Below are 27,116 nucleotides of genomic sequence, written 5' to 3' on the forward strand. Positions count from 1 at the left end.
GTTACGTAGCTGTTTAGTCCCGGTATGAAATGGATACTGTTAAAATGTCTGTGCAACATATATAAATAATCCACGACACGTACGAAAAGAATCCGTCTGTACTAGGGATGTAGTGACATTCTAAATATACAGGACAAACACCCGACGTCCCGAGATCACGTGACCAGGCCGGCAATGTATATTGACAACACAAAATCTGTTCTGCGCATGTGAGTGCTCACTCGAGAGATATTTACTCTATGCTGTGAACGCGTATTAAACACTAAACAGCGCCAGCGAAGTTTTTAAAATCAGCGGCATAGATGTAATTACAGAAAGTAATAATTATTCTTTGATATGGCGACGTATTAATTTCTTATTGTTATGAATGTTTTCGTTTTATTTTTAGATGTGCAGTCTCCTGCGAGATTATGGACACGACGGTTTTGTTGTAAAGTTCTAAATAGAGAAGAGCACTGAGCATCGAAGTCATTGCGAGAACATGTAAATAACTAATGTATGCTAATGAACTGGGATGATTCAGTAGAATGTAAGTAAACTTTCCTATCATTTCATTAATTACATTGCAGACTGTTTCTTTTCTTGTAAAACTCGAATTACCGCCGTTTAGTTTTAAACACAAATCTGTGGAAGAGTTTTCTGCTTGTGACGGAAGAAAGCAGCCGTGAATCGGAACCTAAATGTACTTATGTGACTCCGATTATAACTTTATTTTCTGAAAGAAGTGTAGCCCGACATCTATTCACCAACTAGGTATGCTGAAAAGCCATTGCACAGGAGTATTTCACATTGTAGCAGTTGGCATAACATTTTCACTATGTGATTACGACAACGAGGGAGTGTTGTAGCTAGATGGTTTTTATTAGACGAATTAATTCACTGTTTATACATAGGTAATAACTAGCCTTCCCGTCAAACTACATAGCCATCTTTAACTTTGACGAAAAATACGAGGGCTGTCCAGAAATTAAGTTCCGATCGGTCGCGAAATGGACAGCACAGTGAAAAACCGATGAAGCTTTGCATAGATGTGTCGGGTAGTGTCTAGTATGACCGTCGATCGCAACAAGGCGCTCTCTTCAGTTATGAGCGCCCTGTGGGCGACTAAAGGTGCCTAGAACAACGATGTCACCCGCCAAGTAGGAGGGCTCCTGCAGCCTTTTCGATGGGAAGTGTTCGATGACCCACAACACAGCCGTAATTGGATCGTCCTGAGTATGGTCTCTATTCACATAAAACGCTGGATACGAAGACAACACTTGGGCGCAGGCTACGCGCTATAGACCAGCATAGAGAATTACCGGAAAGCACAGGCAGCTGCCTTCCATTACGATGGTGTTGGAAATTTGATATAACACTCCGACAAGTATCTAAGTCCGAATGGCGACTATGTAGAGAAGTATCTGGAGAGAGGTGCAACTCTTGCAAATAAAATATTTCTGCTTTTCACTGTGGCTTCCATGTAGCGGACGATCGGAACTTACTTTCTGGACAGCCCTCGTATGACAGCGTAATACCCCTTCTAGCGTTACGTCAAAGATCTTTGTCAAATACATTTGACGGAATATTTGATCACATCTTTGGTCAAATCTTTGACAAAGAAATTTGATAGTGTAATACCGCGCTCTAGTGGGAAAGTTGTGTACGCGCTGACTACGCGGAACTATGTGCACAAGACACGTTGACGCCGAACATAGGCGGTGGTCACAAGGTGACTGGGCCACGTACAGTATGCTCACTTACCCTGCCAGCAGTGACTTCCGAGATGGAGAGGGAGTAGGCCTCCGAGGTGTCCGTGTGGAAGGAGCGCGTCTGCCCGTCGCTGACGGTGAGCGTGACGAAGAGGGAGCGCCGCTCGCCGGCGGACCGCAGCTTGGCGCCGGTGCGCGCCTTTCGCTCTACCTTCCTGTGGAAGATGCGTCCCGCCTCCTGCAGCAGCTGTCGCACGCCGGGCTGCAGGTCGCGGCCCGCCGCCTCCACGGACACGCTGTACGGGTTGAGCGCCAGCAGGCGGCCCGGCGTCCTCTGCAGCCCGCCGCGCGGCCGCGGCCATAGCGTCGCCCAGGGGTCGCACGACAGCCGGCACGCCCCCAGCGACTGCGCTTCGCCCTCACCGGCGGCCACCTTCTCGCATCGGCTCTCGCGGCACTCCCACGTCCACACCGGCCTGCAACATTTAGTTCTGCGCTCAGCCGGCGTACAGTCAGCCACTGTTATAGTCAGCCATCGTGTATAGTAAGAGATCTCCCGTATTTGTGGGTTAAAAACATTTTTCCATATCGAAATTCTGTCTTCGACTGTCTCTTTACAGACAACCTTTTAGGTAGGGCAACCACACCTAGGAGTAATCATCTTGGGTATTAATAAACCACTTCAGCTGTATTTACCCTTTATTTTTTTATCACCACCGGTTTCATGCTACTAAAAGCGCGACATCTTCAGGTGAAGATCTGCGTAACAGTAAATCAAGAAACTGGGATGTTTTGGAACTCAGCCTATGCAAACACAATTAGTTTATTTTTAGTTCAAATGGTTCAAATTGCTCTCAGCACTATGGGACTAACTCCTGAGGTCATCAGCCCTCTAGAACTACTTAAACCCAACTAACCTAATGACATCACACACATCCATACCCTAGGCAGGATTCGAACCTGCGACCGTAGCAATCGCGCGGTTCCAGACTGTAGCGCCTACAACCGCTCGGCCACTCCGGCCGGCTTATTTTTAGTGAGCGGAAATTTATGAAGACCTGAGTGAAAGCAATGTACTAAACAGTAGCTGATAGAGACACCAGTCAAGGACACGAAACAGGACGGAAAATATTAAACGCCAAAAACGAGCACTAGAATCGATGTTCAATTAGCGACGTAATTTTAAGAAAATAAAAATTCAACCCACAGGAGATGACACATTGGTGTCCAAACATGTCTGGGGAAATATAAACTTATTGTGTTTGCATAAGACTGATTTCCAAAACAACCCAATTTTTAAATCGCAAACACGGAACAACGAGAAGAGGAGATTCAAACTTTAGTAAAATGAGTAAATCAAGAAGGAATAACAACATTAGCAAGACATCCACTTATGTTACTTTCTAAAATGATTCTAAGATTTTAAAAAAAATTAAAAACCGTTAAATCTATTACGTGAGAATATTGAAATATTTATCCTCATATAACCAAAACATTAGAGCTAGAAAGTTCTGAACTTTGTACCTAACTTTCGTTGTTTGTCAGAACAAAAAATTGGTACAAGACGGTGTTGTTGTTGTTGTTGTTTTGTTGTTGTTGTCGTCGTCGTTGTGGTCTTCAGTCCTGAGACTGGTTTGATGCAGCTCTCCATACTACTCAAGCTTCTTCATCTCCCAGTACCTACTGCAACCTACATCCTTCTGAATCTGTTGAGTGTAGTCATCTCTTGGTCTCCCTCTACGATTTTTACCCTCCACGCTGCCCTCCAATGCTAAATCTGTGATCCCTTGGTGCTTCAGAACATGTCCTACCAACCGGTCCCTTCTTCTCGTCAAGTTGTGCCACAAACTCCTCTTCTCCCCAATTCTATTCAGTACTTCCTCATTAGTTATGTGATCTACTCATCTAATCTTCAGCATTCTTCTGTAGCACCACATTTCGAAAGCTTCTATTCTCTTCTTGTCTAAACTATTTATCGACCACGTTTCACTTCCACAGAAGTCTACACTCCATACAAATACTCTCTGAAACGAGTTCCTGAAACTTAAATCAATGCACGATGTTAACAAATTTCTCTTCTTCAGAAACGCTTTCCTTGCCATTGCCAGTCTACATTTTATATCCTCCTTACTTCGACCATCATCAGTTATTTTCTCCCCAAATAGCAAAACTCCTTTACTACTATATGTGTCTCATTTCCTCATTCAATTCCCTCAGCATCACCTGACTTAATTCGACTAAATTCCATTACCCTCGTTTTGCATTTGTTGATGTTCATCTTATATCCTCCTTTCAAGACACTGTCCATTCCGTTCAACTGCTCTTCCAAGTCCTTTGCTGTCTCTGACAGAATTACAATGTCATCGGCGAACCTCAAAGTTTTTATTTCTTCTCCATGTATTTTAATACCTACCCCGAATTTTTCTTTTCTTTCCTTCACTGCTTGCTCTATATACAGATTGAGTAACATCGGGGATAGGCTACAACCCTGTCTCACTCCTTTCCCAACCACTGCATCCTTTTCATGTCCTTCGACTCTTATAACTGCCATCTATTTTCTGTACAAATTGTAAATAACCTTTCGCTCCCTGTATTTTACCCTTGCCACCTTCAGAATTTGAAAAAGAGTATTCCAGTCAACATTGTCAAAAGCTTTCTCTAAGTCTACAAATGCTAGAAACGTAGGTTTGCCTTTCCTTAATCTAGCTTCTAAGATAAGTCGTAGGGTCAGTGTTGCCTCACATGTTCCAACATTTCTATTGAATCCAAACTGATCTCCCCTGAGGTTGGCTTCCATTCGTCTGTAAAGAATTCGCGTTAGTATTTTGCAGCTGTGACTTATTAAACTGGTAGTTTGGTAATTTTCACATCTGTCAACACCTGCTTTCTTTGGGATTGGATTTTAGCAATCTATAAATAGGGTAGAAAATCGGATGAGATAATTACCGGCCAATTTCACTGACGTCAATTTCTTGTAGAATCATGGAACATAGTTTGTGTTCAAACATAATAACCTTTATGGACTCTGAGAAGCTCATCTGCAGAAACCAGCACGGTTTTAAGAAACAGTGGTCATGCGAGACACAGCTCTCCCTCTTTGTGCATGATATACAATAGGCTCTAGATACCGGTTCCCAGGTTGATGCCATATTTCTCAACTTCCTAAAGGCGTTCGATTCAGTTCAGCACTGTCGCTTGCTATAAAAAGTGCGCTCTTACGTTCTATCCAATCACATATGCGGTTGGACAGAAAGTTTTCTAACAGACAGGGAGCAGTACGTCGTCCTGAACGGGGTAACTTCAACAGAAACAAGAGTTACTTCAGGTATGCCCAGGGCAGCGTAATAGGTCTTCTGTTTTTTACGATTTACATAAACGATCTGGTTGATGGTATTGACAGCGACCTTAGACTGTTTGCCAATGATGCTGAAGTCTACAGGAAAGTAGTATCACACGAAAGTTGTGAACAAATCAATGAGGATTTGCAGAAAATAAATGCGTGGTGTAATGACTGGCAGTTATCACTCAATATTAGTAAGTGTAACCTACTGCGTATAACAAGGTGAAAATCCCCATTAATGTATGAGTACAAAATAAATTATCAGTTTTTGGAAGCGGTAGCATCAGTCAAGTGTCTGGGTATGACTCTTCGAAATGATCTCAGATGGAATGATCAGATTACGCAGGTAATGGGTAAGGCAAACTCTAGATTGCGGTTTATTGGTGGCATCCTGAAGCGACGAAGCCTTCAACAAAGGAAATAGCTTACAATACGTTAGTTCGTCCAGTCTTAGAGTATTGTTCGTCTGTATGGGACCCTTACCAGTTGGGTCTGATTCAAAAGATTTAGAAGGTCCAAAGAAGAGCGACAAGATTCGTGACTGGTACATTTAGCCATCGCGAGAGCGTTACAAATCTCACAGAAAGTTAGAAGTGGGATAGACGACGCGCTAAACAGAAGGGGCTGCTCACTATATTCCGAAATCCAATATTCACCGAGCATGTAGAGCATATATTATTACCACCAACTTTCAAATCGCGTAATGATCATCATTCAAAGATTAGAGATCGAGGAAATAAGAGCTCGTACTGAGGCGTTCAGACAGTCGTTTTTTCCCTCGCGCGATCCACGAGTGGAACAGAGGGCGGGGGGGATATGACTTTAGCGCGAATTGTGCCCTCCGCCACACGCCTCTTGGTGACTAGCGGAGTATGTATGTAGATATAGACAACCTTTTAGGTAGGGCAACCACAGCTAGGAGTCATCTTGGTATTAATAAACCGCTTCAACTGTATTTAGCCATTTATTTTTTTGATCACCACCGTTTTCAAAAATGGTTCAAATGGCTCTGAGCACTATGGGACTCAACATCTTAGGTCATAAGTCCCCTAGAACTTAGAACTACTTAAACCTAACTAACCTAAGGACATCACACACACCCATGCCCGAGGCAGGATTCGAACCTGCGACAGTAGCGGTCACGCGGTTCCGGACTGGAGCGCCAGAACCGCACGGCCACCGCCGCCGGCACCACCGTTTTCATGACACTAAAAGCGATATCTTCAGGTGAAGATCTGCGTAACATTAAATCGAGAAACTGGGTTGTTTTGAAAATCAGCCTTATGCAACACAATTAGTTTATTTTTTAGTGAGCGGAAATTTATGAAAAACTGAGTGAAAGCAATGCACTAAATAGTAGATAATAGAGATATCAGTCAAGGACACGAAACAGGACGGAAAATATGACATGCTGTCAAAAAAGCAACAAAAAAAAGGGCCAAAAACGAGCAGTAGAATCGATGTTTAATAATATAGTTCAAGTAGCGATGTGTGTGTGTGTGTGTGTGTGTGTGTGTGTGTGTGTGTGTGTGTGTGTGTCCTTATGATAATTTAGGTTAAGTAGTGTTTAAGCTTGGGGACTGATGACCTTAGCAGTTAAGTCCCATAAGATTTCACACACATTTGAACTTTTTTTTATTAGCGATGTAATTTTAAGAAAATAAAATTTAACGCACAGAAGATGACACATTAGTGTCTAGAGAAATATAAAACTAAACGTATTGTGTTTGCATAAGGCTGATTTCCAAAATAACCCACATTTTAAATCGCAAACACGGAAGAACGAGAAGTGGGAGCTTCAAATCTTAGTAAAATGATTAATTCAAGAAGGAATAACAACACTAAGACATCCATTCATGTTACTTTCTAAAACTATTCTACGATTTCTTTTAAAAAAAATTAAAAATCGTTAAACATTTTTCGTGAGAATATCAAAATATTTGTCCCTACATAACTAAAACATTACAGCTAAAAAGTTCTGAACTTTGTACCTAACGTTCGTTGTTTGTCAGAACAAAACATCGCTGCAAGACGGTATGTAATTGAATAAAACAGCAGGATGGATGGATTCCAATCGAATACGGTGGCACATTAATTATATCTTAGTGATCCATTAGTAAGGTAAAAATAAATGTAAAGCAATTAATACCTAATTTGCGGCTAGCACGGAAAACCAGTAAGCTTTTGCAACAAAATCGAGAGATGTCGTACCTGGACCGAAAACGTCAAGTAAATTGCTACTGACGGAAAAGCACAACCTGGAAACCAGATTTACCGCTTTTCCGGTCCATACTCAGTCGCGAACAGGGGATATCGGAGGCGTGCTGTCCCTTACTGACGGCAACAAAGCAAACCGCTTGCCTATGGACGGCTCGCGAATGCGCTGATGATGCACGGGTTCAACCGGATCATTGGACGTCTTTGGCAAACACACGGATGGTGAATGAGAACAAGGAATATTGAGATAACAATATTCTTTGTTCTCATGCGCGAGCTGTTTATAGGCAAGCGGTTTACTATGTTGCCGTCAGTAAGGGACAGCATGCGGCAGCGTCCTCTCTTCGCGGCAGAATATTGGTCGGGTTCCAGGTTCTGCTTTCCCGTCAGTAGCTATTTACTTTAAGTTCGGGCAGAACATCCCTCCAGTTTGTTGCAAGCACTTCTTGATTTTCCGTGCTCGGCACAAATTAGGTCTTAATATACTACAGGCCATTAAAATTGCTACACCAAGAAGAATGCAGATGATTAACAGGTATTCATTGGAGAAATGTATTATACTAGAACTGACATGTGATTACATTTTCACGCAATTTGGGTGCATAGATCCTGAGAAATCAGTATCCAGAACAACCATCTCTGGTCGTAATAACGGCCTTTATACGCCTGGGCGTTGAGTCAAACAGAGTTTGGATGGCGTGTACAGGTACAGCTGCCCATGCAGCTTCAACACGATACCACAATTCATCAAGACTAGTGACTGGTATATTGTGACGAGGCAGCTGCTCGGGCACCATTGACCAGACGTTTTCAATTGGTGAGACATCTGGAGAATGTGCTGGCCAGGGCAGCAGTCGCACATTTACTGTATCCAGAAAGGCCCGTACAGGACCTGTTGAAATGTAGGTTTTCGCAGGGATCGAATGAAGGGTAGAGCCACGGATCGTAACACATCTGTAATGTAACGTCCACTGTTCAAAGTGCCGTCAATGCGAACAAGATGTGACCGAGACGTGTAACCAATGGCACTCCATACCATCACGCCAGGTGATACGCCAGTATGGTGATGACTAGACCGCGGATTTTAGGTAAAAACCTATTTTGTTCCTGAGTTCCTACTTGGATAAAAATTTGTACGTATGCGTTTCATGACTATTTACACTTAATAGCATTAATTCTATAGAACATCAAAAAGCCTATTTCGATGTTAGTGCCTATTTTTGCCTATTTCGGCTTTAATATCCTAAAGAGACAGTGGCTCCAAGTTTTTCCACACTATACGACAGATGGAAAAAAATAATTTCTGCCCAGCGTGCAGCAAGGTGGCTAGTTGATGTGCGCTAATGCTTCGTATTTGCCTAACACTTCGGTCTTTTTTTATATTTTTATATCGCTATCCCTGTTATTACCAAATACTCTTTACAGGTGTTTTACTATTCATATGTAAAAAATAGATCACGGATCTTTAGGTTAAAATCTATATTTTCCTAAGTTTCAATTTGCATATAATGTGGTAGTTATGCGTTTCTTGACTAACTAAACTGAATACCATTAGTTCTATAGGACCTAAAATTACGTATTTCGACGTTGACACCTAATTTTGCCTATTTCGGCATCAAAATCCTAAAAAGTACCTATTTCGTTAATCTGACAGAGTTCTTATGTTTTCAAAGATTAGAAAAAGGAAATAAACTTAGGGCTTTACGTCTCGTCGAAGGTCAAGGTCGCTAGAGACTTTACAATTCCTTTGCTTGCCTTACTACCAACAGCACTCGGCACGGTTGAATGGTCATCTATCCAAGTACGCGCAGAGCGCGACAGTGCTTAACTTCGGTGAGCGAATGGGAACCGCTCAAAGATTTGAGTTACACATTAGAATCGAACGTGGGAATGATAAATGCTGTATTTGAAAATATTTCGTTCTTAGATTCTGGCCAGCTGTGTATTTTCGCAAAGAAAGGGTTTCATAGGCCTTAAGCTGAGCACGGATTAAAAAATCACAATGTTAATTGTAGACGCCCTATATAGCTAAATTACTGCCCTTCGGGCATTTTCTCGCTGCTATCTACAGACAGTCCTATCAAACTACTCTGTTTCGTGAAAGGTATTATACGTGAATTTTCCGGTTCGAAAAATAATTTGCCAAAAGTGAGACGTTTTCATCTGAAGCACCGGTATATTCCATTCCCTTGTTCAGAAGGGGCGGCCATCTGTCAGGTGCCATATGTCCGAAAAAACAAGTTCTGCAGTGATTTGTGTCATGCACTTGTGGCAGCAAACATCCCCTTTTGGAAACTAGAAAACCCTACTTTCAGAGGTTTTCTTGAAAAGTACTGCCATCAGTCTATTCCTACGGAGTCAACTTTACATAAGAATTATGTGGATTCAGCTTACAATGCAGCATTGCACAGAATCCGAGAAGATGTTGAAGAATCTTGTATATGGATTTCTGTGGAAGAAACTACTGACAGTCTTGGCCGTTACATTGCATACCTGATTATTGGCAAGCTAGATCCAGATGCTCCATCCAGGGCTCATTTGATTTACTCAAAACAGCTTGCAAAAACTAACCAACAAACAATAGCACAGATTGTCAACAATGGGCTTAAGGTGCTATACCCAAATGGAGTGGATGAGAATAAGGTGCTTCTGGCCGTCACTGATGCTGCTGCATATATGATAGCAGCGTTTCAACTATTAAAAGTATTCTACCCATTGATGCTGCACGTAACTAGTGTAGTGCATGGGATCAACCGCATAGCAGAGCAAGTAAGGCTACAATTTCCTAAAGTAAATAAAGTAATATCTATGGCGAAGAAAATTTTTGTTAAGGTACCATCAAGAATACAGGCATTCAAGGCATTGTCGCCAGGGCCTGTTGTTACTCGCTGGGGCACGTGGCTGATAGCAGCAAAATACTATAGTACGCATCTCTCAGCTGTCCAGAAGGTGGTTGAAAATATACCGGAGGATGCTGCATCCGTAACAGCAGCAATGGAGTTACTCAAAGATTCTTCTTTAAAGCAGGACTTATCTTACATTAGGGCCCACTACACATTTATGACAAGAATAATTTCAGAATTAGAAGGCTCAGGGAGACCTATCTACGACAATATTTCTTTTCTTGAAGAAGTCAAAATGAAAATTAATGAAGCGCCATGTGAGGTAGGGGAAAAAGTACGGGCAAAAATGCAAACTGTTTTGTAGAAGAACACTGGCCTGAAGGAGTTGTGTGCAGCTGCCGACATACTTAGTGGAAAACCCAGCACTCCTGACTGCAGCATTCCTGTCCAACATGTGCCGAAAATGAAGTACGCCCCTGTCACATCTCTTGATGTAGAACGTTCTTTTTCATCGTATAAATTGATTCTGACTGACAAGCGCCACACACAATTTTTCACTAGAAAACTTAAAAAAGATTTTTGTTTTTATTGTGAAGCCAACTATGGTCAGAATATGTGAAACTACGAATGTATTAATTAAACCACTGCCACATCTTTTTTACGGAGACCTTTATCTTGCAGGAATTCAAAAATATTTGGAGTTACGTTCAACATTAATGTTGTAGATTGCTGTTCTCTGTAACTGTGTAAATATTCATTCTCCTTATTTTAATGACTAATAAGATGTTCATACTGTCAACACTGTGTATTTTAATTTACTTTCATTTCCTCTGCATCATTTTTATTAGAGGCTATTTTAGGTTTTATATAGCCTAAATGAACTACTGAAGGAGCCTATTTTAGGTGCCTAAAACACACTTTTTTACTACCTAAAAATCCGTGGTCTAGTGATGACGAATACACGCTTCCAACGTGCGTTCACCGCGATGTCGCCAAACACGGATGCGACCATAATGATGCTGTAAAAAGAACCTGGATTCATACGAAAAAAATGACAATTTGCCATTCGTGCATCCAGGTTCGTCGGTGAATACACCATCGCAGGCGCTCCTGTCAAGGGTAACAACCGCAGCCACGCTCTCCGAGCTGACAGTCCATACTGCTGCAAACGTCGTCGAACTGTTCGTGCAGATGGTTGTTGTCTTGTAAACATCCCCATCTGTTGACTCAAGGATCGAGACGTTGCTGCACGATCCGTTACAGCCATGCGGATAAGATGCCTGTCATCTCGACTGCTAGTGACACGAGGCCGTTGGGATCCAGCACGGCGTTCCGTATTACCCTTCTGAACCCACCGATTCCATATTCTGCTAACAATCACTGGCTCTCGACCAAGCGTGCAGCAATGTCGTAATACGATAAACCGCAATCGCGATAGGCTACAATCCAACCTTTATCAAAGTCGGAAACGTGATGGTACGCATTTCTCCTCCTAACACGAAGCATCACAACTACGTTTCACCAAGTAACGCCGGTCAGCTGCTGTTTGTGTATGAGAAATCGGTTGGAAACCTTCCTCATGTCAGCACGTTGTAGGTGTCGCCACCGGCGCCAACCTTGTGTGAATGCTCTGAAAAGCTAATCATTTGCATACCACAGCATCTTCTTCCTGTCTGTTAAATTTCGCGTCTGCAGCATGTTATCTTCGTGGTGTGGCTAGTAGTGTAGTTTTAGATTTATGCATACTATGGCATTATTTGTTTAAGCGACATCCACCATACTGAATTGGAATCCAAGCATCCGGCTGTTTTATTTAACGACACACCGTCTTCTAGCGATGTTTTATTCTGACAGACAACGAATACTGGATACAAAGCTCCGAGACTTTTAGGTCTAATGAGTACAAATATTTTAATGTCCTCATGTAAAAGATCTCCCCCCATGAACCATGGACCTTGCCGTTGGTGGGGAGGCTTGCGTGCCTCAGCGATACAGATGGCCGTACCGTAGGTGCAACCACAACGGAGGGGTATCTGTTGAGAGGCCAGACAAACGTGTGGTTCCTGAAGAGGGGCAGCAGCCTTTTCAGCAGTTGCAGGGGCAACAGTCTGGATGATTGACTGATCTGGCCTTGCAACATTAACCAAAACGGCCTTGCTGTGCTGGTACTGCGAACGGCTGAAAGCAAGGGGAAACTACAGCCGTAATTTTTCCCGAGGACATGCAGCTTTACTGTATGATTAAATGATGATGGCATCCTCTTGGGTAAAATATTCCGGAGGTAAAATAGTCCCCCATTCGGATCTCCGGGCGGGGACTACTCAGGAGGATGTCGTTATCAGGAGAAAGAAAACTGGCGTTCTACGGATCGGAGCGTGGAATGTCAGATCACTTAATCGGGCAGGTAGGTTAGAAAATTTAAAAAGGGAAATGGATAGGTTAAAGTTAGATATAGTGGGAATTAGTGAAGTTCGGTGGCAGGAGGAACAAGACTTCTGGTCAGGTGACTACAGGGTTATAAACACAAAATCAAATAGGGGTAATGCAGGAGTAGGTTTAATAATGAATAGGAAAATAGGAATGCGGTTAAGCTACTACAAACAGCATAGTGAACGCATTATTGTGGCCAAGATAGATACGAAGCCCACACCTACTACAGTAGTACAAGTTTATATGCCAACTAGCTCTGCAGATGATGAAGAAATTGATGAAATGTATGATCAAATAAAAGAAATTATTCAGATAGTGAAGGGAGACGAAAATTTAATAGTAATGTGTGACTGGAATTCGAGTGTAGGAAAAGGGAGAGAAGGAAACATAGTAGGTGAATATGGATTGGGGCTAAGAAATGAAAGAGGAAGCCGCCTAGTAGAATTTTGCACAGAGCACAACTTAATCATAGCTAACACTTGGTTTAAGAATCATGAAAGAAGGTTGTATACGTGGAAGAACCCTGGAGATACTAAAAGGTATCAGATAGATTATATAATGGTAAGACAGAGATTTAGGAACCAGGTTTTAAATTGTAAGACATTTCCAGGGGCAGATGTGGACTCTGACCACAATCTATTGGTTATGACCTGTAGATTAAAACTGAAGAAACTGCAAAAAGGTGAGAAATTAAGGAGATGGGACCTGGATAAACTGAAAGAACCAGAGGTTGTACAGAGGTTCAGAGAGAGCATAAGGGAACAATTGACAGGAATAGGGGAAAGAAATACAGTAGAAGAAGAATGGGTAGCTCTGAGGGATGTAGTAGTGAAGGCAGCAGAGGATAAAGTAGGTACAAAGATGAGGGCTGCTAGAAATCCTTGGGTAACAGAAGAAATATTGAATTTAATTGATGAAAGGAGAAAATATAAAAATGCAGTAAATGAAGCAGGCAAAAAGGAATACAAACGTCTCAAAAATGAGATCGACAGGAAGTGCAAAATGGCTAAACAGGGATGGCTAGAGGACAAATGTAAGGATGTAGAAGCTTATCTCACTAGGGGTAAGATAGATACTGCCTACAGGAAAATTAAAGAGACCTTTGGAGAGAAGACAACCACGTGTATGAATATCAAGAGCTCAGATGGCAGCCCAGTTCTAAGCAAAGAAGGGAAGGCAGAAAGGTGGAAGGAGTATATAGAAGGTTTATACAAGGGCGATGAACTTGAGGACAATATTATGGAAATGGAAGAGGATGTAGATGAAGACGGAATGGGAGATACGATACTGCGTGAAGAGTTTGACAGAGCACTGAAAGACCTGAGTCGAAACAAGGCCCCCGGAGTAGACAACATTCCATTAGAACTACTGACGGCCTTGGGACAACCAGTCCTGACAAAACTCTACCAGCTGGTGAGCAAGATGTATGAGACAGGCGAAATACCCTCAGACTTCAAGAAGAATATAATAATTCCAATCCCAAAGAAAGCAGGTGCTGACAGATGTGAAAATTACCGAACTATCAGTTTAATAAGCCACGGCTGCAAAATACTAACGCGAATTCTTTACAGACGAATGGAGAAACTGGTAGATGCAGACCTCGGGGAGGATCAGTTTGGATTCCGTCGAAATGTTGGAACACGTGAGGCAATACTGACCTTACGACTCATCTTAGAAGAAAGATTAAGAAAAGGCAAACCTACGTTTCTAGCATTTGTAGACTTAGAGAAAGCTTTTGACAATGTTGACTGGAATACCCTTTTTCAAATTCTAAAGGTGGCAGGGGTAAAATACACGGAGCGAAAGGCTATTTATAATTTGTACAGAAACCAGATGGCAGTCATAAGAGTCGAGGGGCATGAAAGGGAAGCAGTGGTTGGGAAAGGAGTGAGACAGGGTTGTTGCCTCTCCCCGATGTTATTCAATCTGTATATTGAGCAAGCAGTAAAGGAAACAAAAGAAAAATTTGGAGTAGGTATTAAAATTCATGGAGATGAAGTAAAAACTTTGAGGTTCGCCGATGACATTGTAATTCTGTCAGAGACAGCAAAGGACTTGGAAGAGCAGTTGAACGGAATGGACAGTGTCTTGAAAGGAGGATATAAGATGAACATTAACAAAAGCAAAACGAGGATAATGGAATGTAGTCAAATTAAATCGGGTGATGCTGAGGGAATTAGATTAGGAAATGAGACACTTAAAGTAGTAAAGGAGTTTTGCTATTTAGGAAGTAAAATAACTGATGATGGTCGAAGTAGAGAGGATATAAAATGTAGACTGGCAATGGCAAGGAAAGCGTTTCTGAAGAAGAGAAATTTGTTAACATCGAATATAGATTTATGTATCAGGAAGTCGTTTCTGAATGTATTTGTTTGGAGTGTAGCCATGTATGGAAGTGAAACATGGACGATAACTAGTTTGGACAAGAAGAGAATAGAAGCTTTCGAAATGTGGTGCTACAGAAGAATACTGAAGATAAGGTGGATAGATCACGTAACTAATGAGGAGGTATTGAATAGGATTGGGGAGAAGAGAAGTTTGTGGCACAACTTGACTAGAAGAAGGGATCGGTTGGTAGGACATGTTTTGAGGCATCAAGGGATCACAAATTTAGCATTGGAGGGCAGCGTGGAGGGTAAAAATCGTAGAGGGAGACCGAGAGATGAGTACACTAAGCAGATTCAGAAGGATGTAGGTTGCAGTAGGTACTGGGAGATGAAGCAGCTTGCACAGGATAGAGTAGCATGGAGAGCTGCATCAAACCAGTCTCAGGACTGAAGACAACAACAACAACAACATGTAAAAGATCTTCAATCGTTTAAAAATAATTAAAAATGGTAAAATAATATTAGAAATGTATCATATCAGTGGATGTCTCAGGTCTGTTAGTCCTCCTTGATTTATTGTTATGCAGATACCCACCTGAAGATATGGCTGTCAGTGCCATGAAACCGGCAGTAATATTAAAATAAAGGACTAAATACAGCTGAAGCGGTTTATTAATACCCAAGATGTTTCTTTACAAATAAAAATCCAGGGGTATTGCCCGAATTTAATTCTGGCGCAATTGCAAAGATCAGTGATGTAGATATTACTATTAATGGTGTTGAGAAACAGCTAAAACAGCAAAATCTTAATAAAGCTCCAGGTCCCAATGGAATACAGATTTACGCTCAGTAACTCTTAAGAAAGCAATGGTCATACCCGCCCACAAGACGCGCTGCAAAAGTGATCCACGAAAGTACCGTCATGTATCTTTGACATCCATTTGGTGTAGAATCTTAGAATACACTCTGAGCTCAAACGTAAGGAGGTAAGTCGAACACAGTGACCTACTCCAAGCCAACAAGCATTCAGCGTTTCGAAAATAATCGATCACATGCATCAAGGCAGTCAGATAGAAGTATTTATTCCCGAAAAGCACTTTCTCAGTACCACATCTACGCCTATTATCGAAAATAGCGGGTGGTTATGATTAAAATACAGCTACTCACTGAAGTCCAGTGTGGGCTGTAATTATCGTCTGGTAGCGATACTTGATAGATAATATAAGTCGTTAATGAGGAACTGCTTTACGCTGGAAAAAACATTAGTTCCGAGTTTGGTCACCAGGTGCAAATCTGGCCCTGTGAATGCAAGAAAGACGTACAGAAATGTTTCCAGTAACGGGCAGTAACGATAAAACAACAAAGAGGCATAATGTTGATATTATTAATTACCACTTACACAGTTTGTCCAATATGAGCACCGGAGACGACGAGATGCTGTACATTGCCAGCTTTGCAACTGGTGGCCAAAATTGGAACTAATTTTCTTCAAGAGTTTATTGGTTCCACATTAGTGGAATATATACCAAGTTTCACAGCCGTACGATAACTAAAATCTACACTGGACCTCTGTGAGTACCTGCACTTTAATTACAACCCCTCAGTACTCTCGTATGAGGTATCAAGCGGGCTGAGTTGATTACTTGATAGGAAGGAAGCAAAATGTTATCTTGGATGGTCTTCGTCAGATGCAGAAATAACTTCGAATGTGCCACAGGGAAGTTTTTTGGGACCCTTGCTGTTCACGTTGTATAATAATTACCTTGGAGACAATATTATCAGATTTTTTGCAGGTGAGTTATCAGTACAGTACTGTCTGAAAAATGCTGCACAAATATGTAACGGAACAATCAGAGAGGCTCTGTCACGGGTAGAGCATGTGGCAGACTTTGGTTGATTGGTAGAATACTAGGTTTGCAAGGAGATAGTTTACGAATTACTCTTGCGACCGACACTAGAATACTTCTGAAGTGTGTGGGACCATTACCGATTAGAACGAACAGGGTATACTGACCGCATACAGAGACGGGTTGCACTAGTGTTTGTTTGGCCCGTGGGAGGGTGCCACGGAGATGCTGAAGGAAACTGAACTGGCAACTGCTTGAGGATAGGAAGCCTACTTACAAAGTCTCAAGCACAAGTTTTAAATGCTAACCAGGAAATACTACAATCACTTACGTATCGCTTCCATAGGTATCGTGAGGACAAGATTAGATCAATGGCACCGCGCAAAGAGGCTTTTGAACAGCCAACATACGTGAATGGAATGGGAAGAAGTCTCAATAACTGGTACAATAGGAAGTACCCTCTGCCATGCACTTCACAGTGGTTTGGACAGTGTTGGTTTTGGTGTAGGTATAGATCTAGACCTTTTAAGGGTCGTTGAGATCAGGTATTTAATATTTTTCCGCAAATTTATGTTATTCGTGTAACACTTTTGTCGAAATTATATCAATATTAGATCTGTATGTCGCTGATCAACATGTTAAGTATGAACTGCTCACATAACAGGTCTGTCGAAATCACGGAACGATAATCACATTATTTATTTATTATTACACAATGCATTTAAGTTTGAGTATGCCTAATTTAAGCTGTAGCCTATGTCAATTGTCAAAGTAACTTAAATAATATAATCTCTCTATTACGAAGCAATACACTGATTATATAGATAGATAGATAGAGAGAGAGAGAGAGAGAGAGAGAGAGAGTCATAGTTACTGCACCAACGGTAATGCGTAGACAACAAATTTCAACTGTCGACACTGGATAGTTCTTTGTCGTGTGAATACGATTAACATCGAAATAATAATGTTTAATTTGCTCCCAAACGAGTTAAAATGCCGTGTGTTTATGCAGAAATGTATATGACAAAAGAAATAGCCATGGCAAGCACGCGTGAATAAAGATTCGTTAAAAGGTTTTGTAAGTCATCTGCTTTGTGGGTGGACTGAAGTTGCTGCGGATTCTGCCAATGAATCTCAAAAACCCATTCAACAGCCAAGATCGCATAAAATGTTGGATGCTTTTTTTTATAATTGAACAGAACTTTCTTCAGTATTCTAAAAACGACAAAATTCAATCAATCGATCTCAGTCTGGCATCTGCCATACTTGAGATTAGTTTTATGTCGTCATTGCACTTTAAACTGTTATGTATGCATACTTACAGATATTTAATGGATGTGATTGCTTCCAGTGGTTATTCTGCAATCATGTAACCACACGATAATGGGTATTTCTGACTATTTATGTGGAATACAATACATTTAGTTATGCTGAGAGTCAACTGCCAATTCATGTACCAAACGTTGATCCTACGCAGGTCTTCCTGCATTTCGCTACAGTTTTCTAGTGTTGTGACTCCTCTGTGTATAAGTTCATCATCCATCAACAGCCCCACTGACCTTCCTATGTTATCCACACGGTCATTCATATGTATTCTTAATAGTGGTGGTCCTATAATACACCACTGGGATACGCCCGAAGTTAGAACTACTTCTGAAGGTTTCTCTCCGTTAAGAATCACATACTGTGTTCTGTTTTCTATGAACTCTTCAGTCGTGGTACAACAGTCAGGATTATTTTAAAAATTGTTAAGAACGAAAAACTGGTAACAAACATAAATGAAACACCGCTAGGTAAACATGATTTTTTCAGATGATTGATAGAATGCTATACTCCTGTTCAATGTTTGACATTGATTGTTTTGTAAGTGTTTAAACAAGATCTGTCATATTTACATCCAAAGTTAATTAACAGGCCTACAGGATTTTATATTAAACTGATCAACGTAAGTTTTGTGGTTATTAAGTTATGCAAGTCCTTCCTTAGTAACAATCAGCTTATCAGCATAAAAGTTGGGAGTTACGATTGGTGTTCCGTATAGGGCTGTTGCGGAAGTTCACAACCGTATTCGACACGGTGGTCTACTGTACAGACCCGTGGGTCGAGTCCTTCCGATTCAGATTACGCCACTAAATACCTAATTTTCATGCAATATCCGCCATGTGTCACGAAAAAAAAGCAAGCAATAAAATAAAGACAAGAAGACAGAAAAAAAACAATCTATTGCTACATCGTTTGCGAACGCCGCCAGAATGGGTTAATCTCAATGCTAGCAAATGACACCACCGCCGAAACACAAATCGCAGTTAATCTTACATATTTGTCTAATACTGCACTCTTTTCAGTTCGGCGTCTATATTTCGATATTAAAGCTGTTGTGCCCTGTCTTACATGTACACCTTATGTGCCTACAGACGCTGAAACGGCCCATGAGTTTGTTATGCTGTTATCAGTACATCCTCTCTGCTTACAGAACTAATAATTGTTTCAATATATTGTGGTCATCAAATGGATAGTAACATCGTGGAACTAGCACCACAGTGTGTAGATAAGCATTATGTTATTGTAAGAAAGAAAGGACTGCAGAGACGAGCACTGAACATATTTGCGCAACGTCGCAAGTGTCGACAGAAAGCCCTGTGTTTCTTGTTTGGAAAGAAACTATGCCTTCCACACATGGTACAGGCTATGACGACAGTAATGCTCACTTTACTCATCGCCCTCAAGTCTGTATTCACTAATGCTCAGTTCTGTCTCGGGTCTGTTTTCCGGCAGTATTGGTTGTACATACAGTGATACACAGCAGTATGGATAGGTTTACTGATTAAGAATTGGACGATGTCGACCTCTTGGTTCACTGAATACAATGTAACAACAACAACAACAATGCTAGCCTGTTCCCTCAGCCACAACAACCACATCAAAGTGTGGCATTACTAAGGTTGGCACCACTCAAGTTCCTTAAGTCCCTGGCAGCAATGGTACGGCCCCTCTGGTAGGAGTGATATTTGGCGGTGCCGTGTGGGGAAAGGGAACTCGCCATTTACAAGCGTCCTGTCCAGCTCACTAACACAATGAAATACCTTGGATTACCCTTCGACCGGCAACTAATGTGGAAACCTCACTCACTAACCAACAGAAAACCCACAATAGACTAAAACTACTAACTGGTCGAACATGGAAATTACAGCCCTCCACTATCCTACACACATACAAATCTCTGTTCCACCCCCATCCTTTGCTACGCCAGTGTTGCATGGATATCTGCCCCACCAAAATTCTGTAACCTCCAGATCCACGAACGCCATGCTTTCCGCCTTGCTTCTCACACCCACTTACCTTTACCAACCACCTGCAAACTCGACTCCAACAATGCTACCGTGTCCCCTCCCCTCTCCAGTCCTAGACTGTGCTGCCTTTACATACACATCCCACAAACACTCCACCTACACACCCTCCACATCCTCTGCCAAAGAAATTTCATCCCACCCCCACCCCCACCCCTCCTTTCGCCCTACCATTCGCTCTCCATTTCCTGTTCCTTTCAAATTCACAGATCCCAATTCCAAGTACCCGTCTCTCCATGTCGCGCAACAGTCATCCCTACCTCTTGGTCACTGCCAACTCTTACTAGGCCCCAGTTCCCATCCTCAACACTCTCTCCTCTCGCTCTGCAACTACTTTTCCTTTCGTCTACCATCCCAGGGCAGGACCATCCGAGTTTTAGTGAAAGTGCGTAGTGCTCCGTTTTTAATGTTCAGTGACACTTGTGTGTTGTTCCAGTGTTTAATTAGAGTGTTTTTAGTTTTCTTCATGTGGTTCTTAAACTGTGTTGTCTGACCGTATTTTTATCACTGCTTTTAAACTACTTGTTCAGCCAGCCTTATTATTTTAGTCTTTCATAATCCTCATATTTCACTACTATTTTAAAATAATTGTCGTTTTGTCCTTATGTCTATACATCAGCGCCTAAGTGTGTACAGTCCCCCAGCTAAATCGGGTTGAGTGTAGTTGAGTGACCGCCTCCCACTCCCTCCCCCCACCTGGCCCACATGGGGCGAAGGGGTATGAAAATCACAACAAAAAGGGGAAAAGGAGAGTGCACCGTGAGTCGAGTTGCGAGTTTGTTGACTATGCAAGATGGTCCACTCTAGCTAGCTAAGTTAGCTTTGAGCCGAGTGCTGGCTGGCTTGTTGACAGTGGAGGATATCTGACAGCAGCGGAGCTATGTCGTATCCTAATGAGCAGAACATATTTGGAGTGGTGGAACGTATGGCTCTGAACTGAATGCTCTTGCAAATTATCTGTATCCTTCAGTTTACGCCTTTAGTTATTGTTCGCGAATATTTTTATTTATGATTGACATATATTTCATAGATAACGCAGAAATAACATGCAGATTTGAAATGCCAGTGGAATAGAATCAATTTTATTAGAAAAATTTTGCATTACACTTTGCAAATGATTCCGAGATATATGCTAGCTATGATTTTGCTCAACACCAGTTTGCCACTAACTTCTTTCTTGTACTCAAATTTTCAGACTCTTCCAATCTTGCGAGTGGGAACGTCGCCTGATTTGACGGAACGAAGCAGAAACGAACTCAGCCGATCGCCGTCCAAAGTCTGTACATTCGGGAGTACAGATCAGTTTCTAATATTTCTGCTCAGTTTCGGAGTTAATCATTTAAAATGTTTACTGATGGAACTGATGAGAGCAGCAATGTTATAAGGAAAGTTGAAACGTTCTGATACAGAAAATGGAATGAATACAAATCGTATTTTCGTGGTCAATCATTAACAGGATGATGCTAGACCGCATATCGGTAATAAGTGTTTGAATCGCCAATACTGCCATATATAAAAAAATGAGAACAACAAATTGTAACCGGACTTCGTAAATCGTGAAAAGATAATGAAGACAGAATCCATGATGGTTCATGTAAATTTGCATATAAACTGCTATAATGGCAGCCGATTAATGCTGAAACAGATAAATACGGATTAGGACAAGGTAGATGTAGTAATTCACTTCAAATGAAAACATTTCAGTCTAAACGGTATACTGACATAGAATCTGTACGTTAAAATACCATACCTCCTAACAAAGCGAGCATCTACATCGGAAGTAAATACAGAAGCTAATCAATGGGACTAGCTATGGAAACTAGGATGATTTGCTTCAACAATCATTATTTCAGATTTGAAGAGTCACAGATTACTTTTACATAATTTTTTACTATGTTGCTTTATTCCATCTGTGGAGCGGTAACGTGTCCAACAAATTTAGAAAAAGGGGTATTATAAGTTGTACTGAAACTGCACATGTAGTGGTTTGAAAAGCTGGATGTCTGTCGTCGGATGAATCCCCTGATGTCACTGCCGCTGTGACGGCAGGCTTATGATGGTAGCATCAGAAATGTCTGCTATGAGAGGGACGAGGAATGAGCCCTGTAGGCTTGCGCAACAGAGTGTGGTGTGTGTTGTGTTGGTACAAAGCGAGGGCCAGAGCTGTGATGTCATAAAAGGAGGGCAGTGTTATGTTGGTATAAAGTGGACTGCGTAGTGTTGTGTTCCCATAACTCGCGAGATGATGATGATGAAGACAACGACGACGACGACAGTAACCACACACTAAGCAATGAGGTTTACCTGATGAAAGAGTTATAATAATGAACATAACTGGTCATAGTCTACATCTACATCTACGCGATTACTCTGCTATTCACAATAAAGTACCTGGCAGAGGGTTCCATGAACCACCTTCAGGCTGTCTCTCGACCGTTCCACTCTCGAACGGCACGCGGGAAAAACTTGCACTTAAATTTTTCTGTGCGAGTCCTGATTTCTCTTATTTTATCGTGATGATCATTTCTCCCTATGTAGGTGGGTGCCAACAGAATGTTTTCGCAATCTGAGGAGAAAGCTAGTGATTGAAATTTCATGAGAAGATCCCGTCGCAACGAAAAACGCCTTTGTTTTAATAATTGCCACTCCAATTCACGTATCATGTCTGTGGCACTATTTCCCCTATTTCGCCATAATACAAAACGAGCTGCCCTTCTTTGTACTTTTTCGATGTAATGCGTCAGTCCCACCAGATGGGATCCCACATCGCACAGCAGTACTCAAGAATAGGGCGGACAAGCGTAGTGTAAGCAGTCCCTTTGGTAGACCTGTTGCACCTTCTAAGTGTTCTGCCAGTGAATCGCAATCTTTGGTTTGCTCTACCCACAATATTATCTATGTGATCGTTCCAACTTATGTTTTTGTAATTGTAATCCCTAAGTATTTAGTTGAATTTACAGCCCGTAGATTTGTGTGACTAATCGCGTAATCTAAATTTAGCTGATTTCTTTTAGTACTCATGTGAATAACTTCACACTTTTCCTTATTCAGGATCAACTTTCAGTTTTCGCACCATACAGATATCCAATCTAAATCATTCTGCAGGTCGTTTTGATCATCTGATGACTTTACAAGACGTTCCAAGACGGTAAATGACAGCATCATCTGCAAACAATCTAAGACGGCTACTATGTCGTTAATATAGATCAGGAACAATAGAGGGCCTAAAACACTTCCTTGGGGAACGCCGGATATTACTTCTGTTTTACTAGATGACTGAGTCTATTAATTCCAACTGTGACCTTTCTGACAAGAAATCACGAATCCAGTCACACAACTGAGGCGATATTCAATAGGTATGCAGTTTTGTTAGAAGCCGTTTTTGAGGAACGGTGTCTGGAAATCTAAAAATGTGGAATCAATTTGACATCCCCTGTCGATAGCACTTATTATTTCATGAGTATAAAGAGCTAGTTGTGTTTCACAAGAACGATATTTTCTGAAACCGTGCTGACTGTGTGTCAATAAATCGTTTTCTTCGAGGTACCTCAATGTTCGAATATAGTATATGTTCTGAAACCCTACTGATAATCGATGTTAGTGATATAGGCCTGTAATTCAGCGGATTACTCCTACTTCCCTACACTATTGGTGTGACTTCAGCAATTTTCCAGTCTTCAGGTAAGGATCTTTCTGCGAGCGAGTGGTTGTATATAATTGCTAAATAGGAGCTTTTTTCAATTGATGAGTGCCACTAGAAAAATTTTCAGTGGTCTCTATGATGATCTTTGAGTTACAACTTTGAAATTCTTCCTATTCATATGTAACGATTATTGCTCACGACTCTCACTTGTGGCAATGCATGGCTCTTGGTATACTGGTTACTTCCATATCCTTCACTGTCAAAGTCTCGCGTCAACTTTGATCTCGAGCGTAAAAAATAGCACACGAAAACAATTTGTATAGTAATCTTTATTTCCGAACTATCCGGTGTGGATCCAGGGCCATCACCACCACTACCAGAAGGAAAAGAACACGCCACGAACGAATTGTCCGAATGGGACGGAAATCGGTAGATGTGATGTACAGACAAACAAATCAAATGATTACAATATCACACAAATCTGATGATTTATTCAAGAGAGAGAGATTCAAAAATTGAGCAAGCCAATAACGCATTGGTCCACCTTTCGAATTGATATTTATTGACGGAGTTGTTGGGAGATAGTGCCAAATTCTGTCCAACTGGTGCTCATCCAAATCCCGAGCTGGTTCGAGGGTCCTTCCCATACTGCTCCAAACGTTCTCAATTGGAGAGAGATCCGGCGACCTTGCTGGTCAAGGCGGAGTTTGGTAAGCACCAACACAAGCAGTAGAAAATCTCGTCGTATAGGGGCGGGCATTATTTTGCTGCAATGTAAGCCAGGATGGACTGACATAAATTGCAACAAAACGCGGTGCAGAATATCTTCGATGTATCGCTCTGTGTCGCGGATGACCTACCAAGAGAGGTGATGTTACGAAAAGAAATGGTACTCCAGAGCATCACGCCTGGGTGTTATGTCGTATGGTGGGTACAGTCAAATTGTTATTCCATCACTGTTTTGGACCTCCATACACTTCTTCACTGGTCATCAGGGCTCAGTTGTAAGCGGGACTCGTCACTGAAGACGATTCTACTCCAGTCAATGAGGATCCAGAACGAAGATGTGTCTGGAGACGCCCCAGACTGGACTATCGCCTGCCGTACGACCCGACAACCAAGAGTGATGGCCTGGGGTGTCATTTCATAACAAGACCCCTTTATTTTTATCCGTGGAACCCTAGCAGCACAGCAGTATGACAACGACATTCTACGTCTCGTTTAGTTGCCTTCATGGCAAGCCGTCCTGGACATGCATTTTAGCTAGATTTCGCACTGTGAGATTTTCTACCGCTTGTCTTCGTGCTTACCAAACCCTACCTTGGCCAGTGAGATCGTCGTATCTCTCCTCAACTGAGAGCGTTTGGAGAATTCCCGGTAGGGCCCTCCAACCAGTTCGGGATTTTGATGATCTAAAGCGACAATTGGAAGAATTTGGCACGATATTCTGCAGGAGGACATACAACAACTCTATCAATCAATGTCAAGCCGGAAACTGCTTGCATAAGGGCCAAAGGTGCCCATCCGGCCAGCCGTGCGCTCTAACGCGCTGCTTCCCGACGGGGAAGGCGTGTCGGTCCCCGGCACGAATCCGCCCGGCGGATTAGTGTCGAGGTCCTGTGTGCCGGACAGCCTGTGGATGGTTTCTAAGGCGGTTTTCCATCTACCTCGACGAATGCGCGCTGGTTCCCCTTACTGCGCCCCAAATACACTGTCGGCGATTGCTGTGCAAACACTGTTTCCACGTACGTGTACACTATAATTTTTCTACCACGCAAACATAGGGGTTACGCTCGTCTGGTATGAGACGTTTCTGAGAGGGGGGGCGGGGGAGGTGTACCCTGGAGGGGGGGGGGGGGCCAACAGCACAGTAACCTTGGGTTCGGTGTGGGGTAGCAGTGGGGTGGGTGGACTGCTAAGGCCTGTCGTGGGGTTGTGAACCACTGAGGGCTACGGTGGCACGAAGCCTCTCCGTCGTTTGTAGGGCCCCGATTCAATACATATATACATACATACATACAAACAAGAGCCAAAGGTGGACCAACCCTTTATTGACTTGCTAAATTTGTCAATCATTCGCTTTTTCTGAAATTATTATCATTTGCCCGCAGATGTACGTCACATTTACCGGACTCCGTCCCATTCGGGTAATTCCTTCGTGGTTCGTTTCTATCTTAGTGTGAATTACAGGTGGTGGTGGTCGTGGTTAGTGATTAACGCCCCGTCGACAACGAGGTCATTAGAGACGGAGAGCAAGCTCGGGTTAGGGAAGGAATTCGGCCGTTCAATGGAACCATCGCGGCATTCGCCTGAAACGATTTAGGGAAATCACGTAAAACATAAATCAGGATGGCTGGAGACGGGATTGAACCGTCGTCCTCTCGAATACGAGTCCAGTGTGCTAACCACGTGAATTACAAGTGTTTATACTTTTATGTAGATCAATTTCTAAATTTATCAGCTAACATTCAGAAAATAACGTAACGTGAACACGGAATATCGAAAATAACAAGGAATTCTCGGAGTTAGAAGCCGTGTTTAATGCGGGACATTTTTCGGTTGCTTGTCTGAGTACGAACCAAGTGAATTGGCTTGTGGCCCGGTGGGCTACCTGCACAGAACATTCAGACCAGGAAAAGGGGCCCATTCACAGCCTTCACCACACTTGGTACTAGAAACAGATGCTCGCGACTCTACAGGTAGAATGGCACAACAGTATATTGAATAAATCAACACAGAAATGCAGAAACTGCCCACAAAGAAAAAAATTACGAAGAGTATATTTTTTTTAAAAAGAAGTGGAAACGAATGAAAGAAAACGCATTTCTCACATAGCCATAGTGTCACACCTGTCTACAGGAAGGGTAACAGAAGTGATCCAAAAAACAAAACTACCTCCTCCTCCATGCCAACCAGCATGGGTATCGAAAACATACGTCACGTGAAATGCAACTCGCACTTTTCTCGCATGACATGCTGAAGACTTTGGAGCACAGCAATCAGGTAGATGTAGTATTTCTTGACTTCCGAAAAGCATTTGACTCAATACCACACCTACGCTTATTATCAAAAGTAGGGTCGTATGGAGTATCAGACGAAATAATGTGACTGGATTGAGAATTTCTTGGTAGGGAGGACGCAGTATGTTATCCCCGATGATGGAGTCATCGACGGATGTAGACGTAATTTCGGGTGTACTCCATGATAGTGCGTTGGGATCCTCCTGTTCATGTTGTATATTAATGGCCTTGCAGACTGTATTAATAGTAAAACAAAGATTTTTGCAGATGATGCAGTTATATATAATGAAGTATTATCTGAAAGAAGCTGCATAAATATTCAATCAGGCCTCGGTAAGATTTCAAAGTGGTGCAATGACTGGCAGCTTGCTTTAAATGTTCAAAAATGTATAGTTGTACACTTCACAAAAC

The 27,116-nt window shown here is 42.1% G+C and overlaps 1 protein-coding gene across 7 annotated transcripts in view; it reads right to left on the reverse strand.

The window, feature by feature from the left end:
* The window catches only part of LOC126354985 (chitooligosaccharidolytic beta-N-acetylglucosaminidase), a 230,128-nt gene that overhangs the window by 42,497 nt on the left and 160,515 nt on the right, over positions 1 to 27,116 (reverse strand). For all 7 annotated transcript variants that reach the window (XM_050005079.1, XM_050005078.1, XM_050005073.1 and 4 more), the window contains exon 3: positions 1,744 to 2,167. In XM_050005079.1, the coding sequence (XP_049861036.1) occupies positions 1,744 to 2,167 (424 nt within the window). The remainder of the gene's footprint in view (positions 1 to 1,743; positions 2,168 to 27,116) is intronic.

Source organism: Schistocerca gregaria, chromosome 3, assembly GCF_023897955.1.
Source record: "Schistocerca gregaria isolate iqSchGreg1 chromosome 3, iqSchGreg1.2, whole genome shotgun sequence".
Taxonomy (NCBI): Eukaryota; Metazoa; Arthropoda; class Insecta; order Orthoptera; family Acrididae; genus Schistocerca; species Schistocerca gregaria.